Source organism: Heloderma suspectum, chromosome 6 (assembly GCF_057233095.1).
Source record: "Heloderma suspectum isolate Gila_16-S chromosome 6, 16-S_ref, whole genome shotgun sequence".
In the NCBI taxonomy this organism is placed as follows: Eukaryota; Metazoa; Chordata; class Lepidosauria; order Squamata; family Helodermatidae; genus Heloderma; species Heloderma suspectum.
This window is the reverse complement of record NC_139463.1, coordinates 52,100,450-52,114,621: the sequence shown is the minus strand read 5'-3', so window position 1 is coordinate 52,114,621 and position 14,172 is coordinate 52,100,450. Positions and strand designations below refer to the sequence as shown.

The 14,172-nt window shown below is 47.3% G+C and overlaps 2 protein-coding genes across 4 annotated transcripts in view; one reads left to right on the top strand and one right to left on the bottom strand.

The window, feature by feature from the left end:
- Nucleotides 1-252: 252 nt before the first annotated feature.
- On the bottom strand, nucleotides 253-6,524 carry LOC146340851 (uncharacterized). The gene has a single exon (XM_084804275.1). The coding sequence runs from the start codon at nucleotides 6,141-6,143 to the stop codon at nucleotides 4,245-4,247; it is 1,899 nt and encodes a 632-aa protein (XP_084660401.1). The 5' UTR covers nucleotides 6,144-6,524; the 3' UTR covers nucleotides 253-4,244.
- A 7,263-nt stretch (nucleotides 6,525-13,787) lies between these two features.
- GJC1 (gap junction protein gamma 1) overlaps nucleotides 13,788-14,172 on the top strand; it is a 57,666-nt gene continuing 57,281 nt past the window's right edge. Inside the window, exon 1 of one of the 3 annotated variants that reach the window (XM_084804283.1) lies at nucleotides 13,788-14,026. The gene's annotated coding sequence lies outside the window, so the exon portion shown is untranslated. Of the gene's footprint in view, nucleotides 14,091-14,172 lie in introns of all 3 variants that reach the window. The other 2 variants (XM_084804284.1, XM_084804277.1) reach the window with 2 other exon arrangements.

The following is a 14,172-nucleotide window of genomic DNA, read 5'->3' as shown; positions in this document are numbered from 1 at the left end:
GTGCATAATTAAAGGATATGTTTTGAATTTCATTACATTGGAAGGGGGGTCCAGGGATAGCTTTACATTTTCCAGAAGATTTTTGACAATTAATCATACGAGCACAAGTGGCATTTATACCAGCTACAATGGGAGTGCGTAAAGTAAATTCAGTAGGAGGCAGTTTTTGTAACTGCGCCCCAGTTTGCATTTTGGGAATAAGTCAAATTTATATGATAATGGCTCAACATAGTATCATTTTGAATCCCATCGGGATGCCTACAAACAGGTATTAAACAGGAACTAATGAGTCTATTGGCTGGTATATCTTCTGGCAAACAAAAATGCTTTACTCCAGTGATATTAGCTAAGTGAAGCCAATAATTATCAGCAAACCTTAAGGGCATACTCCCCTCTCCCAAAGCAGGCCCCCCTTTTGCGCACAATACTGAGGAGGTGCAACTTATCACTACTAACATCGCAACATACATGTTTAATCTTCTTTGGGATCTGACCGTACGCAGGGCAGCCTTTTACCCGGCAAGCTGCAGTAAGGTCTAGTCCCGCTCTTCAATTCTCCAGTTGCAGGTCTGACCGTACGCAGGGGGAACAATTTCCTGGTATGTCCCCAGTAAGGTCTAGCCTGAGTCTTCTTTTACTGCTTTTTCTTTTTCAGTACAACTTTTAAAGGATTGTCAGGATTTCTGTTTGCAATCCACTCCCCCCCTTTTGCTCTCTTGACTCGCGTCCAGTGTATCCAAGGTTTAACTCCAGCTACTTTTACAGCTGTAGGGGTGGAAAGTATAACAGTATTTGGTCCTTTCCATCTGGGAGTTAAAGGGTCATTTTTCCAATCTTTGACCCACACTTCGTCTCCCGGCTGGAAAGGATGGATTTCAGTAATAGGAATTGGGGGTCTATTTTCCAAAATATACCGACGCTGGGCTTGAAGAACTTTGCCCAGTGCCTGAACCTCTTGGGTTAAACTAACATTGGCCAATTCTTGCAGGTCTCCCTTTAGTCCTACTAAAATTTGGGGAGGCCTGCCATACATTAATTCAAAGGGAGACAGACCAGTAGTTTTGTGTGGAGTGCATCGAATTCTGAACAGAGCTAAGAGCAGCATCTCTATCCATTTTCGCTGAGTTTCCTGACACAGCTTGGCTAAGTGGGTCTTGAGGGTCTGATTCATCCTTTCCACTTGTCCAGAACTTTGCGGACGGTACGCACAATGAAGCTTCCACTGAATGCCTAATAAATGGTTAACTCCTTGCAACACCTTGTCGACAAATGCAGGGCCGTTATCGGATCCAATAAATAGGGGTAATCCGTGTCTTGGAATTAGGTCTTTCATTAAGGCTTTTATAACTTCACGTGCTTTCTCAGTTCGGGTAGGATAGGCTTCTACCCATCTTGTGTAAGTGCACACAAAAACTAGTAGATAACGATAATGGCCTACCCCTAGGCATTTCAGTAAAGTCAACAACTAGGGCCTCAAAAGGAAGAGTGCCAAGTTGCTGAATGCCGGGAGGGGGTTTCTTCCCTTGTCTGGGGTTATTTCTGGAGCATTCTACGCATCGCATAGATGCTAAATTGGCATAACTGTGTAGTTCATTGATGTAGACCTGCTTTTGTAGTAGTGCTGCCAGGGCACTTTTTCCCAGATGGGTAGCTTTATGTGCAGTCTGGACAATGCTCCAAGCTAGCCGTTGTGGCACATAGATTCGTCCATCTGGCAGTTCCCACCACTTCTGCGCTATTTTCTTAGCTTGCAGGGTCTCAACAGCCATTTGATCCTCTTCTGGAGTGTAGGTTGGACGCACATCTGTCAAGTTAACTTGGAACAACGGGGCTTCCGAGATTGCCATCTCAATTTTTTCTCTATCGTGCTCATCTCTGAGGGCAACTTGCTTGGCTACGTGATCTGCCCATCGATTGCCTTCTGCCACCTCACTTGTTCCCTTTTGATGCCCTCGGCAATGTATTACTGCCACACGTTTGGGGTGCCATACGACATCTAATAGAGCCGATATTTCTGTTATATTTTTGATACCTTGTCCGGTGGAGTTTATTAATCCTTTCTCACGGTACAATGATCCATGGGCATGGAGGGTGGTGAAAGCATACTTAGAGTCCGTATAAATATTGACCGTGAGTCCAGCAGCCAACGTCAGGGCTCGAATTAGGGCAATTAATTCTGCCTTTTGGGCTGAAGTTCCCACAGACAGAGGATTGGCCTCGATAACCTTGTCTTTAGTTACTACTGCATAGCCGGCGTATCTTTTCCCATCTCGGACAAAACTGCTTCCATCAGTAAAGTAGGTGACGTCTGGGTGAGGCCAGGGGCTATCACGCAAGTCTGGACGACTGGAATAAACTTCATCCATAGTTTTGATGCAATCGTGCTCAGGCTGACCTCCTGGTTCTATTGGCAGCAGCGTGGCCGGATTTAAGTTGGATGACACCTCTAATTTGATACGTGGATTTTCACAGAGCAGAGCTTGGTACTTGGTCATGCGCTCGTTGGTGAACCAGTGATTTCCTTTATACTCCATTAGCGTGAGTACTGCATGTGGAACCCGGATGGTTAGTTCTTGTCCCATTGACAACTTATCTGCCTCTTTAACCAGGAGGGCGGTTGTGGCAATGGCTCTCAGGCAAGCTGGCCAGCCTTTGGCAACTACATCCAACTGCTTGGATAAATATGCAACAGGTCTCTGCCATGATCCAAGTTGCTGTGTCAGCACCCCTACAGCTACATTGTCTCGTTCATGGACATACAACAGGAAAGGCTTAGCCACATCAGAAAGTCCTAGAGCGGGCGCTTGGAGTAATGCTTTCTTAATATCTATGAAAGCTTGTTTTTGTGGCTCTCCCCACTGAAACGGATCTGCCTCTGAACCTTTGGTAGCTTCATACAGAGGCTTACTCATTACAGCAAAGTTGGGAATCCAGATTCTACAAAACCCTGCAGCCCCAAGGAACTCCCGCACCTGCTTCCTAGTAGTTGGCTCTGGCAGGGCACACACAGTCTCTTTCCGTTCAGGACCCAATTCTCGCTGATGTTGAGATACTATGAACCCTAGATATCGTACCTGGGTTTTACAAAGTTGTGCCTTTTTCCGAGATACTTTATATCCTCGTTCCCACAGAAGTTGCAACAGTTCGTGGGTACTTTGCCAGCATTCGAGTCTTGATGCTGCTGCTAAGAGCAAATTATCAACGTACTGCAACAGAACTCTTTTCCCGGGTTCGGAATGAAAATTTTGGAGGTCTTGACTTAGGGCTGTCCCGAATAATGTGGGGGAGTTTTTGAAACCTTGGGGAAGACGGCCCCAGGTCAGTTGGGTCTTCCTCCCAGTCATGTGATCTTCCCATTGAAAGGCGAAAATAGCTTGGCTCTTAGGTGCCAGTCGGATACAAAAAAAGGCATCTTTTAAGTCTAAGGTAGTAAAGTGAGTTGCTTCAGATGGAATCAATCCCAACAAGACATAAGGGTTCGGGACCACCGGATGTATCATCACGGTTGCTTGGTTGACCAGTCTGAGATCTTGTACTGGACGGTAATCTTCTGTGCTGCCGGGTTTCTTGACTGGCAGAAGGGGGGTATTCCATGGAGACTGACATTCTCGAAGGATACCATATTGTAACAGACGGTTTAGGTGCTTCTGAATTCCTAGCACCGCTCGGCGCGGCAGTGGATACTGACGTACGTGCACTGGTATTGCTCCTGGTTTTAATTCAACTACAACAGGGGGCACATATCTTGCCATTCCTGGTGGATTATCTTCAGCCCACACTCCAGGCACATGGAAAGCCTGCCATGGCTCTTCATCAAGTACTGGCATGGTCCAATGTAGCCTCCACTCTTCTTCCTGTGGATATGTGAGTGACAGGAGCTGACCTTCCTGGGGCCTGCGGAAGGCGACAGCTGTTGTTCCATCTTCTTCAAAGGATATTTGGGCCCTCAGCTTTGACAACAAATCACGTCCCAACAATGGCATAGGGCATTCAGGTAAATATAAAAACTGATGTTCTACTATGTGGCTTCCAAGCCGACAAGTCCGTTGCTGCAGCAAATGCTTTTCTTCTACTGCACCAGTTGCCCCAATCACCCGCACTTTTTGATGGGTGAGGGGAGCAACGGGGTAGGTCACCACTGATGACGCTGCTCCAGTGTCAATCATAAAATCAATATTTTGGCCCCCCACAGTGGCAGTGACCATGGGCTCCCCGGGGCCAAGATTAAAGGGGCCCGGTCTGTCCTATTCAAGACTTTCGGTTGCGGCCATTCCCGTAAAGGGATTCACTTCGTAATTCCCAGTTGATTCTCTTTGCATTTGCCAGTTATTTGGTTGCCAGCATGGCGGCTGTCCCCTCCCTCGTCCGTGGTGGCCCCCTCGATTTTCCGCCTGGTACATCGGATTGGTTCCATTTGGACACTCACGCCACCAATGCCCATCTTGTCCACATTGGGCGCACTGATTCCTTCTCAAAAATTCTCTTCTTCCTGCTCTCCCCTTTCCTCGTCCGCGTCCTCTTTGCTCTCTGCCCGGTCCTCCATCTTGCGGACCTACTAGTGCTGCAGCAAGCAGTTCCGCCTTTTTCACCATTCTCTTCTCCTTTTCTTTCTTTTCTTCTTGGTCCCTGTTTACATACACCTTCTGAGCGACTTCTAATAATTCCGTCAAATTCTTCCCAGCAAAACCATTTAACTTTTGTAGCTTCCTTCGAATATCTTTATAACTCTGAGTTACAAAGGCCATATTAATCACTTTCATATTTTCTTGGGCCTCTGGGTCGAGAGGGGTGTACTGGCGATATGCATCCAGGAGACGTTCTAAATATTCTCCAGGTGCTTCGGTTGCTCCTTGCAACACTTCAGAGACTTTTGTCATATTAATAGACTTTTTCATTCCTGCTCTCATAGCTTGCAACAGCAAGGTTTGGTACTGAGTGATGCGTTCTAACCCTGCCGGTAGGTTGGGATCCCAATGGGGATTTTCTAAGGGCACTCTCTCTCTCATCCATCCTTGGGGATTCACATAATTTTCTGGGGCTCTTTCTAAGGCGATTTGTTCCATTTGCTGATGGATTCGTCGCCTTTCCTCAGTGGTAAATAACGTCAAAAGCAACTGTTGGCAATCTTGCCAGTTAGGCATATGCGAGGCCATAATGCTGGAGCATAGTTCCACTAGCTCATTAGGCTTTGTGGTATATGAAGCATAATGGGTCTTCCAATTTAGCAAGTCTGAAGTTGTAAAGGGTGCATAAGTGTAGGCTTGGATGGGGATATAATGCTCTGCCGCCTCGGGATCTGGGTTGTGCACCATCTGAGTTATCTGCCTCAGAGGAAGCAGAGGCTGGGCTTCACTCTCTGACTGCTGAGCCGTAGATGGGCTCAACCCCTCTTCTTTTTGTGAGCACATCTCTGTAAGGGCCGCTGCTGATTTTACTACTTCTTCTATCCAACTTCTCAATTCTGCAGCCTCTTTTATTAATGCTGACTGAGGTGTAAGAGGGGACTCTCCCGATCCTGCAGAGATGGAAGCCTCAGCAGGCAATATCTGAGAGTTGAGGACTGTAGCTGAAATGGGCGAATTACTGCCCGTGGGGCTTGAAACTGATGGCGTCAACTCCAAGTCGAGGCGCGGGGCAGTGCCTCCGGAAGGGGAGGATGGCAGGGGCTCAGGATTTCGACGAGGCGGTCTTACAGTAACATGGGCCCGGGGTGGAAGCGGGGCATAAGCGGGTGGAAACGCCGTTAGCTCTGCCAGATCTTCACCCGGGGCTTCTAACACTGGCTGTAATTTCTTGGCTAATTTTTCTTTTCTGAGCACCAAAACTTTTGCTTGGGATTCTAGGCATTTCTTTAGCCACGGAGGAGAAACACGGACTATGGAATCCCACGAGTCTATGTAGGGAAATTGATCAGGGTGCCCAGGGTTCCCAACTATGATGGCATATACACGACTGATTTTGCTGGGCTCCAAAGAGCCTCCAGTAGGCCATCCTACACCAAAAGATGGCCACTCTATTTCACATAAAGTTCGCAACCGTTGAGGATTCATGGGGGGGTCCCCATAATCTCCACTAAAACCTTTCTTAAAATTTGCTAACATACATCCCAAGGGGGTGCAAGGTTTGCTTCCCCCGCCACCCATAGCCTCCCTCCTAAACTGAAGACAGACACAATTAGGGAATGGGATTGGTCAGTGAGTAAGGGGTCTCACTGGCCGACACAAGAGGATTTTACACACCACGCACTTTGCTACTGGCCTGGGCACCCGGACGGTCAACGGTATGCTTCAGAAACCGCAGTAGCCACTCACACAATCATCATTCTCTCCACTGCTTCCATATGTCCCTGCCACCCACTTTTCCCACTTTTTTTACCAGAGCGGAAAACGGCTTCCCCAGCTTCCTCAGCTTCCTACTGAGTACTGGCGTGCTAGGTACTGGCGCCCACTCGGGGGTGTGATCAGGCCCCCCTTCTACCCGCAAGGAGTAGGTTCTTTTGTATACGTATACCACCAACACTGACCTTTTTCATAAGGCGGGGCCCTCTTTTTTTCGGCCCAGTGGCCTTTCTCCCTAAAGGCGGGGCCCTCTTTTTCCCATATACTTGCCTTTCTCCTGAAGGCTTCCAATGTGGATTTCACAGGCAGGGCTCAAATTCCTTCCACCGCTTCCCAAGGTTCTCTTGCCGCTCGCTACCGTTCGGGCGGTCCCAGCTCAGGCTGTCTCCCGTTCATCCAACAAAAAGGTCGGTGGCGCCAAGAAAGGGAGGCATGCGCCGAGCCCGTCTCCCCGGTGCGGCGATCAAGAGCAGGCAACTGCCACCTGTCTGGCTCAGAGCCTGCCACATCCGAGTCACGGCACCATTTATGTAGCAGAAATCAGAGTCAGAGAGACCACGGAGTGAAGGAAAAAGAGATTCTTCTTTATTTAACGCACGGGCTTGAGGCTGGAATCGTTTCCAAAGAGCCAGAAGCCCCGAATCACAGTAATACATGACTTTTATAGATATGACAGCAAGCAGTTTCCCCCTCCCCTTCTCTCACGGTTTCTAATTGTGAGGTCTATAAAAATGGGTAATAGGGCATGATTTGCAAAGAATGAGACCTTGATATGTATCCAAGCAATATGCAAGCCAAGCAGAGGACTGGAACATGATATGCCAGTGTCAGAGAGACCCAGTCCTGTTAATAATTTGGGGAATTTCCACATTGCTGTTTTTGCTATCTTATGCCAGCTCAGCAAGGACATTTCTGATTTTTTTACATGGCTGCTACAAGCAGACACAGGGGAGGTGCTGGGTGCCACAAAGCTGGAGTGTTGTCAGTACATAAGAAAACTGTGCAGGAAGGTTGTGCTCCCTGTATGTACGGGCTCCAACTGCAGTAGCCCCCACGGGCGTGTCAGTATCTGATCGGCTGACAGCTGTGGCGCAGTAAGAAATCCGTGTGTATATAAAGTTTGTTGATCTGCTTTAGGGGTGTGGTCCTCCCGTGTGTGCGCGACCCACCCATGCTAGCATGCTCTGCTCAGGATCTGCTTATAGTGTCGGAAGACCCCCAGCCTGCTGTGGTTCTTGGGAAGGTCTGCAAACTTTCCTCCTCGTGTAAAAGGGTACCGCCTCGTTGGTTGGAAGACTATGATAGCCAAGGGAGGAGGAATGTTATGTATCCCGGGGCGGGGTACTGTGGGTTGGCTATTGCTTTTGACCCTTGGCAGCTCCTGTAGAGCTGGGAGCAGCATGAGCGGGTGGGCTTCTGCAACGTTCTTCGCTTCTGTGTGTGCTGAATAAAGAACAGTTGTGTTTGAGGCCTGCTGATCCTTGCAGTCATTCCTCCCATCTATACAACACCCTCCTTCTGGGTGGGTGGGTTGATGCAGGGCCTGAAAGTGGGATTCCAACATTGTGGAATCTACTACTAGGGAGTCTAGCTCATTCTACAAATGTGTAGGAGGCAATACCTGGCTTAGGATTCTCAAGCTGGGGCTGCTCAGAAAAGCATTTCCAAAGCTTGAGTAGAAAAATACGTGATTTGTTTTGGCTTTGAGCGTTTCATTAACAAAAGAACATTGACAAATTGGAGGGCAGAGCGTGGGACAACGCCACTGATCACAGAGCCTCAGGGGGTGATGTTACAACAAAAGAGTACAAGACCTAAAAATGTCCAGTGTGGCTAGCAGGAAGCAGGTGGATAGCAGGAAGACGTTTCACGTGGCTAAATGAATAGGAGGAAACAAAAAAAGAAAGATTATTTTGTTGATGAATTGACCTGAGGTTTTAATCTGAGCCAGATCTTAGCCCCAGAACCAGTTTCTAATGTCGCAACTAGCCAGGGACACGTGCACTGATGGTAACAGAGAGTCCTCCTGGTGCGCAGAATGCTTTTCCCTCAGGCCCGCACGCCCCACACATCTGGAGCTGGAGAAAGGGTGTCCCAGGCAGAGTATGGAACCCGAAGGCCGATGTGAACCCCAGCACTAATCATTTCAGAAAGTCAGTATGGTTCAAAGGTGTGCAGGACAAGAGTGGAAAATCTAAATTGCCACTCTGGATGTGATGAAGCATCAGAAAAAGGTGGACAGCAGAAAGCATGGATTTAAATGGGACGTAGTGTATCTCATAAACTGGGGCTATTTCTAGATGTTTTTAATGGGCTGGGGAGTAGAATTGTGCAGTTTTCAAGGCTCTACAGTCACCTGGGATTATCTGTGCTGATTGCAGGCAAAATCAGAGGACACGTGTGTGTGAAATTCCCTTATCCTGATCACGCTATTGGCAGAGTATTTGATGGTGCAAATTGCATACCCTGGGTTTTGGTATGGAAAGCACAACTGGCATTCAGTGGGAAAATGCTAGCATTCTGAATCTGTAAACATGAAATGAGTGTTAGGGCTTTAGTTTCTGTTCAACTGGCATTTAAGGTGTGCAAAATTCCACATATTGCGCAGTTTCTATTTTGGAAGTGTAGCAGCCATATCGGGGGTCAGACTAAGTAGCCTCATGCAGTCTCATGCTTCATGTTCTTGCTGAGCTCTTGCTCTCTGAAATATATGTTTGTAAGCTGACGAGATACAGGAATTTCTTATCTTGTCAACAAAGGCTAAGGTCATAGTGATATGTATATCATGTTCTCTGCTGTTCTCTGCTTATCATGGCTACCCTATAACCCATTTCTTGTATTATAAACAATGGTTCTAGGAGAAGAAATGTTGAGGACTACAACCCCACACGGGAGGGAGAGGAGGAGCCGTTTCCTATGTGTCACAATATCTATAAAAACAATGTGCTGATGTAAATCGGGGCTTTTGGCTCTTTGGAAGTGCTTCCAGCCATAAAGCCCGCGCGTTAAATAAAGAAAAACTCTTTTTCCTTCGCTCCGTGGTCTCTCTGACTCTGTGTTCTGCAAAAGAAGCACATCTAGCGTTGTGCATCTTAGTGTGCAAATTCTGGGCAATTGACACTTTCGGTGCACAATTCATGTTAGGCATTTTGAAAATGCAGATTATGTGTCCTGCATGCTGGGTGTGGGGCTGTCATCCAACAGAAGGTGAGGCGTGCTTTGAATTCAGTGGGTGTATGTATTGGATTGTGGGTGGGATTTGCAAAGGACTGAGCGGTATACAAATACTGTCAAAAAAATTTTTTGGGTGAGTGTGTTGCATTGGGATGTTATATGTATTTTGGAGCCCTTGTGCGCCTGCTGGTGGTATGATGAGGCTGTATTTGATTCTCCTGTAGGTATATAACTTAATTCCATAATGAATGAGTAGGGCACAATCCTATGCATGTTTAGACAGAGAAAAGGTGTACAATTCCCAGCATGCCCCAGCCAGCACTGGTGGCTGGGGCATTCTGGGAGTTGTAGGCCTTTTCTCTGTCTAAACATAGAATCATAGAATAGTAGGGTTGGAAGGGGCCTACAAGGCCATCGAGTCCAACCCCCTGCTCAATGCAGAAATCCAAGTCACAGCATCCCTGACAGATGGCTGTCCAGCCTCGTCTTGAACGCCTCCAGTGTGGGAGAGCCCACTGCCTCCCCAGGTCATTGGTTCCATTGTCGTATTGCTCTAACAGTCAGGAAGTTTTTCCTGATGTTCAGCCGGAATCTGGCTTCCTGTAACTTGAGCCCATTATTCCATGTCCTGCACTCTGGGATGATGAAGAAGAGATCCTGGCCTTCTTCTCTGTGACAACCTTTCAAGTACTTGAAGAGTGCTATCATATCTCCCCTCAAGTCTTCTCTTCTCAAGGCTAAACATGCCCAGTTCTTTCAGTCTCTCTTCATAGGGCTTTGTTTCCAGTCCCCTGATCATCTTTGTTGCCCTCCTCTGAACCCTCTCCAGTTTGTTTGCATCCTTCTTAAAGTGTGGTGCCCAGAACTGGACACAGTACTCCAGATGAGGCCTAACCAGTGCTGAGTAGAAGGGAACTAGTACTTCCCGGGATTTGGAAGCGATGCTTCTATTAATGCAGCCCAAAAAAGCATTGGCCTTTTTTGCAGCCACATCACATTGTTGGCTCATATTCAGCTTGTGATCGACAACAATTCCAAGATCCTTCTCGCTTGTAGTGTGGTTGAGCCACGTATCCCCCATCTTGCAACTGTGCATTTGGTTTCTTTTTCCTAGGTGCAGAACTTGGCATTTGTCCCTATTAAATGTCATTCTGTTGTTTTCTGCCCAGGGCTCCAGTCTATCCAGATCACTTTGAATTTTGTTTCTGTCTTCCAAAGTATTAGCTATCCCGCCCAATTTTGTGTCATCTGCACATTTGATCAGCATTCCCTGCACCTCCTCCTCCAAGTCATTAATATTTATTTATTTATTTATTTATTGCATTTATACCCCGCCTTTTTTCCTCTTGCAAGGAACCCAAGGCGGCTTACATTATCCTTCTCCTCTCCATTTTATCCTCACAACAACAACCCTGTGAGGTGGGTTGGGCTGAGAGTGTGTGACTGGCCCAAAGTCACCCAGTGATCTTCCATGGCTGAGTGGGGACTAGAACCCGGATCTCCCAGCTCCTAGTCCAACACTCTTGCCACTACACCACACTGGCTCCACACATTAATAAAAATGTGGAAGAGCACTGGGCCCAGGACTAAGCCCTGTGGTACCCCACTCGTTACCTCTCCCCAGTTTGAGACGGTCCCATTGATAAGCACTCTTTGAGTCCGATTCTGTAGCCAACTGTGGATCCACCGGATCGTTGTTTCATCTAGCCCACTTTGAGCTAGTTTGCTCATCAGGATATCATGGGGCACTTTGTCGAAAGCTTTGCTGAAGTCGAGGTATATGATGTCTACAGCATTCCCACAGTCCACAAGGGAGGTTACTTGATCAAAAAATGAGATCAGATTTGTCTGGCAGGACTTGTTCTTGACAAATCCATGTTGGCTTTGAGTAATCACGGCATCATTTTCAAGGTGCTTCCAGATGGATTGCTTTATCATCTGCTCCAGAATTTTCCCAGGGACTGATGTCAGACTGACTGGTCTGTAGTTCCCAGGTTCCTCCTTTTTACCCTTTTTGAAGATAGGGACAACGTTAGCCCTCCTCCAGTCATCTGGTACTTCCCCTTTCCTCCATGATTTCTCAAAGAGAATAGACAGCGGTTCTGAGAGTTCTTCTGCCAGTTCCTTTATTACTCTAGGATGCAGTTCCTCTGGCCCTGGAGATTTGAACTCATTCCAAGTAATTAGGTGTTCCTTGACCATATGCCTATCGATCTCAAGCTGCAATCCTGCCCCTTCATAAGTAAATCCATAATTTACTTTGCCTTTGCCAGGGGGGTCACTTCTTTCAAGAGCAGAGTTACCAGCAAAACATATTGCATTAGACAATCATTAGCATGCACTTCTACTTATGTGGTTTCCACATAAATGTAAATTATGTGAATGTAAAAAAAAAGAATGCCATATGCAATATGTAGGGAAAACTACAACAGACCCAAGAACAAGATTTGGTAGCCACAAATCTACAATTCTTACCAAAAAGCTGGAGCAGCCTGTCGCAAGACATTTCAACTCTCCTGCACATAGGGCGCCATCACACAAGGCTATTATCGTGCACTCATGGTGGGTCACTCACAGAATTTTGTGGGTCCTTTTCATGATGCCGTCGACCTCCAAGGCACATCCAGTGGTATTTCCTGGTTATGGACATGCCATGGGCATGTCTACGCCAGTCTAAAATCCTGCATTTAAAATGGGGCTTTCTGCTTCCGTTTTAAATGCAGGATCACAACGACTCCCTTTTTCATGAGCTTCCTTCCCCCTCCCTTCCCCCTCCTTGTCCCCGTATCTGAGCCTTCCATTCTCTTTCATTGATCTTGCTCCTCTTCTTGCCGCTTATACTCTTTTCATGGAGGAAACTCCAGCGGAACACAATGGGGTAACCTGATAGCTCATTACCTACGATCTATTTAAACACAGAACAAAGGGCATTTAGTGCAGGAGACAACTTGAATGATCACGGCATCATGTAAAGAGCCCGCAAACGTCCGTGAAGGAGCAATCTCAACTGCAGGATAAAAGCTCAGTGTCAAGGACCCCATGTTTAAAAGATCTGGAGATAATGAGCTAATAAAATATTCTGGACTTTCCTTACTGTGCATAGTCATCATTGTGCTATTAAAACAGCCACTATGCTCTTTCATTGAGGTCTATGGAACACTGAAAATTAAAAACTTCCCCTCTCAGCTGTCACGTGGTCGCCATCTGAAAGCCCGCAGTAAATGCAGAAAGGCTCCACAATGGGAGGGCTGTGGGTTTTTTCTTTAATGTAGGTTCTTTAATGTAGCCCATAGTCTCTCGGATTTACAGTTGCTTCTAGTAGAACAAACAAAAGCCACTAACAGGCTTGACAAAAAGGAAAATTTCTGGATCTTTAGACTGAAACTCTTAGTCCAAATGGCCTTAATCTGGAGGACAATTCGTAGTTATACCACTCATACCTCTCCTAAGAAACTTTCGTCTCCAGGCACTCCAAACTGCTACTCCTGATCCCATTTAACAGCACAGCTCCTGGAATGTGGCCCCCGAGACTGTTCCAAAATTTGAATTCGGTCCTTGGGCCCAAAAGTGATCAGCACCCCTATACTAGACCAATAAACAGGTTGGATCTTGGGAAGTGCTGAATTCCATTGTGCATCACACTGCTGATGACCTCCTTGAAAGTGGCAAATGCCAATTCAACAGAGGCAAACATTTTAATGCCCCCCACCCATCCCCACCAACTTAGGAAAGGTGAGCTAGTATGGCCACAACCTAAGCAAGGGGTAGGTAAAGTGGTGCCATGGGAATCAATGCGCCCCGGACACATTTCTTAGCACCAGCCAAGGTGGCCTACTCCTCCCACTTAAAGAAACAAAACAAAAACATTTTCTTGCCGGCAAGTATGTGTTACAAGACAAATAAAAGGAAAAAAGTTAGTTAAAAAACTAAAAATAAAAAAATGTTAGGGGCCTCCCCCTTGACCTCCCCTGCCGAACTCCCCTGGCCAACTCCTGTTTCCTCCCCCTGTCCGCTCGCTGTCTGGGAGCTTGCCTGCTTCTGTAGTCCCTGGACTAGCTGGAGCAAATTGCTCTGCTCTGCTCTGCTCAGCTGGGAGGCGGGAAACAGACTGAAGCTTCCCGCCCAGTCAGCTGCTGGGAGTACTCAGGCCACACCCCTCCAATTCAGTTGGAGCTCTCGGAAGCACCCGGTGAGCTCACAGCCAATCGGAAGGATAAAGGGCAGCCCCCTGGGCTTCCTGCAGCCCACTTACCTCTTAGCCTCTGTCTCCTTTGTCTCTTCAACCACTGCAACTCCCCTGGCCAACTCCTGTTTGCTCCCCCTGATCACTCGCTCTGTTCGCTCGCTCTCTGGGAGCTTGCCTGCTTCTGTAGTCCCTGGACCAGCTGGAGCAGCTTGCTCTGCTCTGCTCTGTTCAGCTGGGAGGCGGGAAACAGACTCCGGGCTGAGGACTGCATAGGACAGCACCCTTAATGTGTCGGTCTTTCATTGTTTGCACAGGAGGATGCCTCTCTGTAGGTAGCACAGCCTTCCCCAACCTCTGGTAGGAATGCAAGGATTTTGGAATCAGGATTGGAGGTACAGCATCCTGATTTCACCTTCCACCATGTCCGCGTGTATTTTTATGTATGTTCCTGCTATCATGAAGCAATTCAAATCA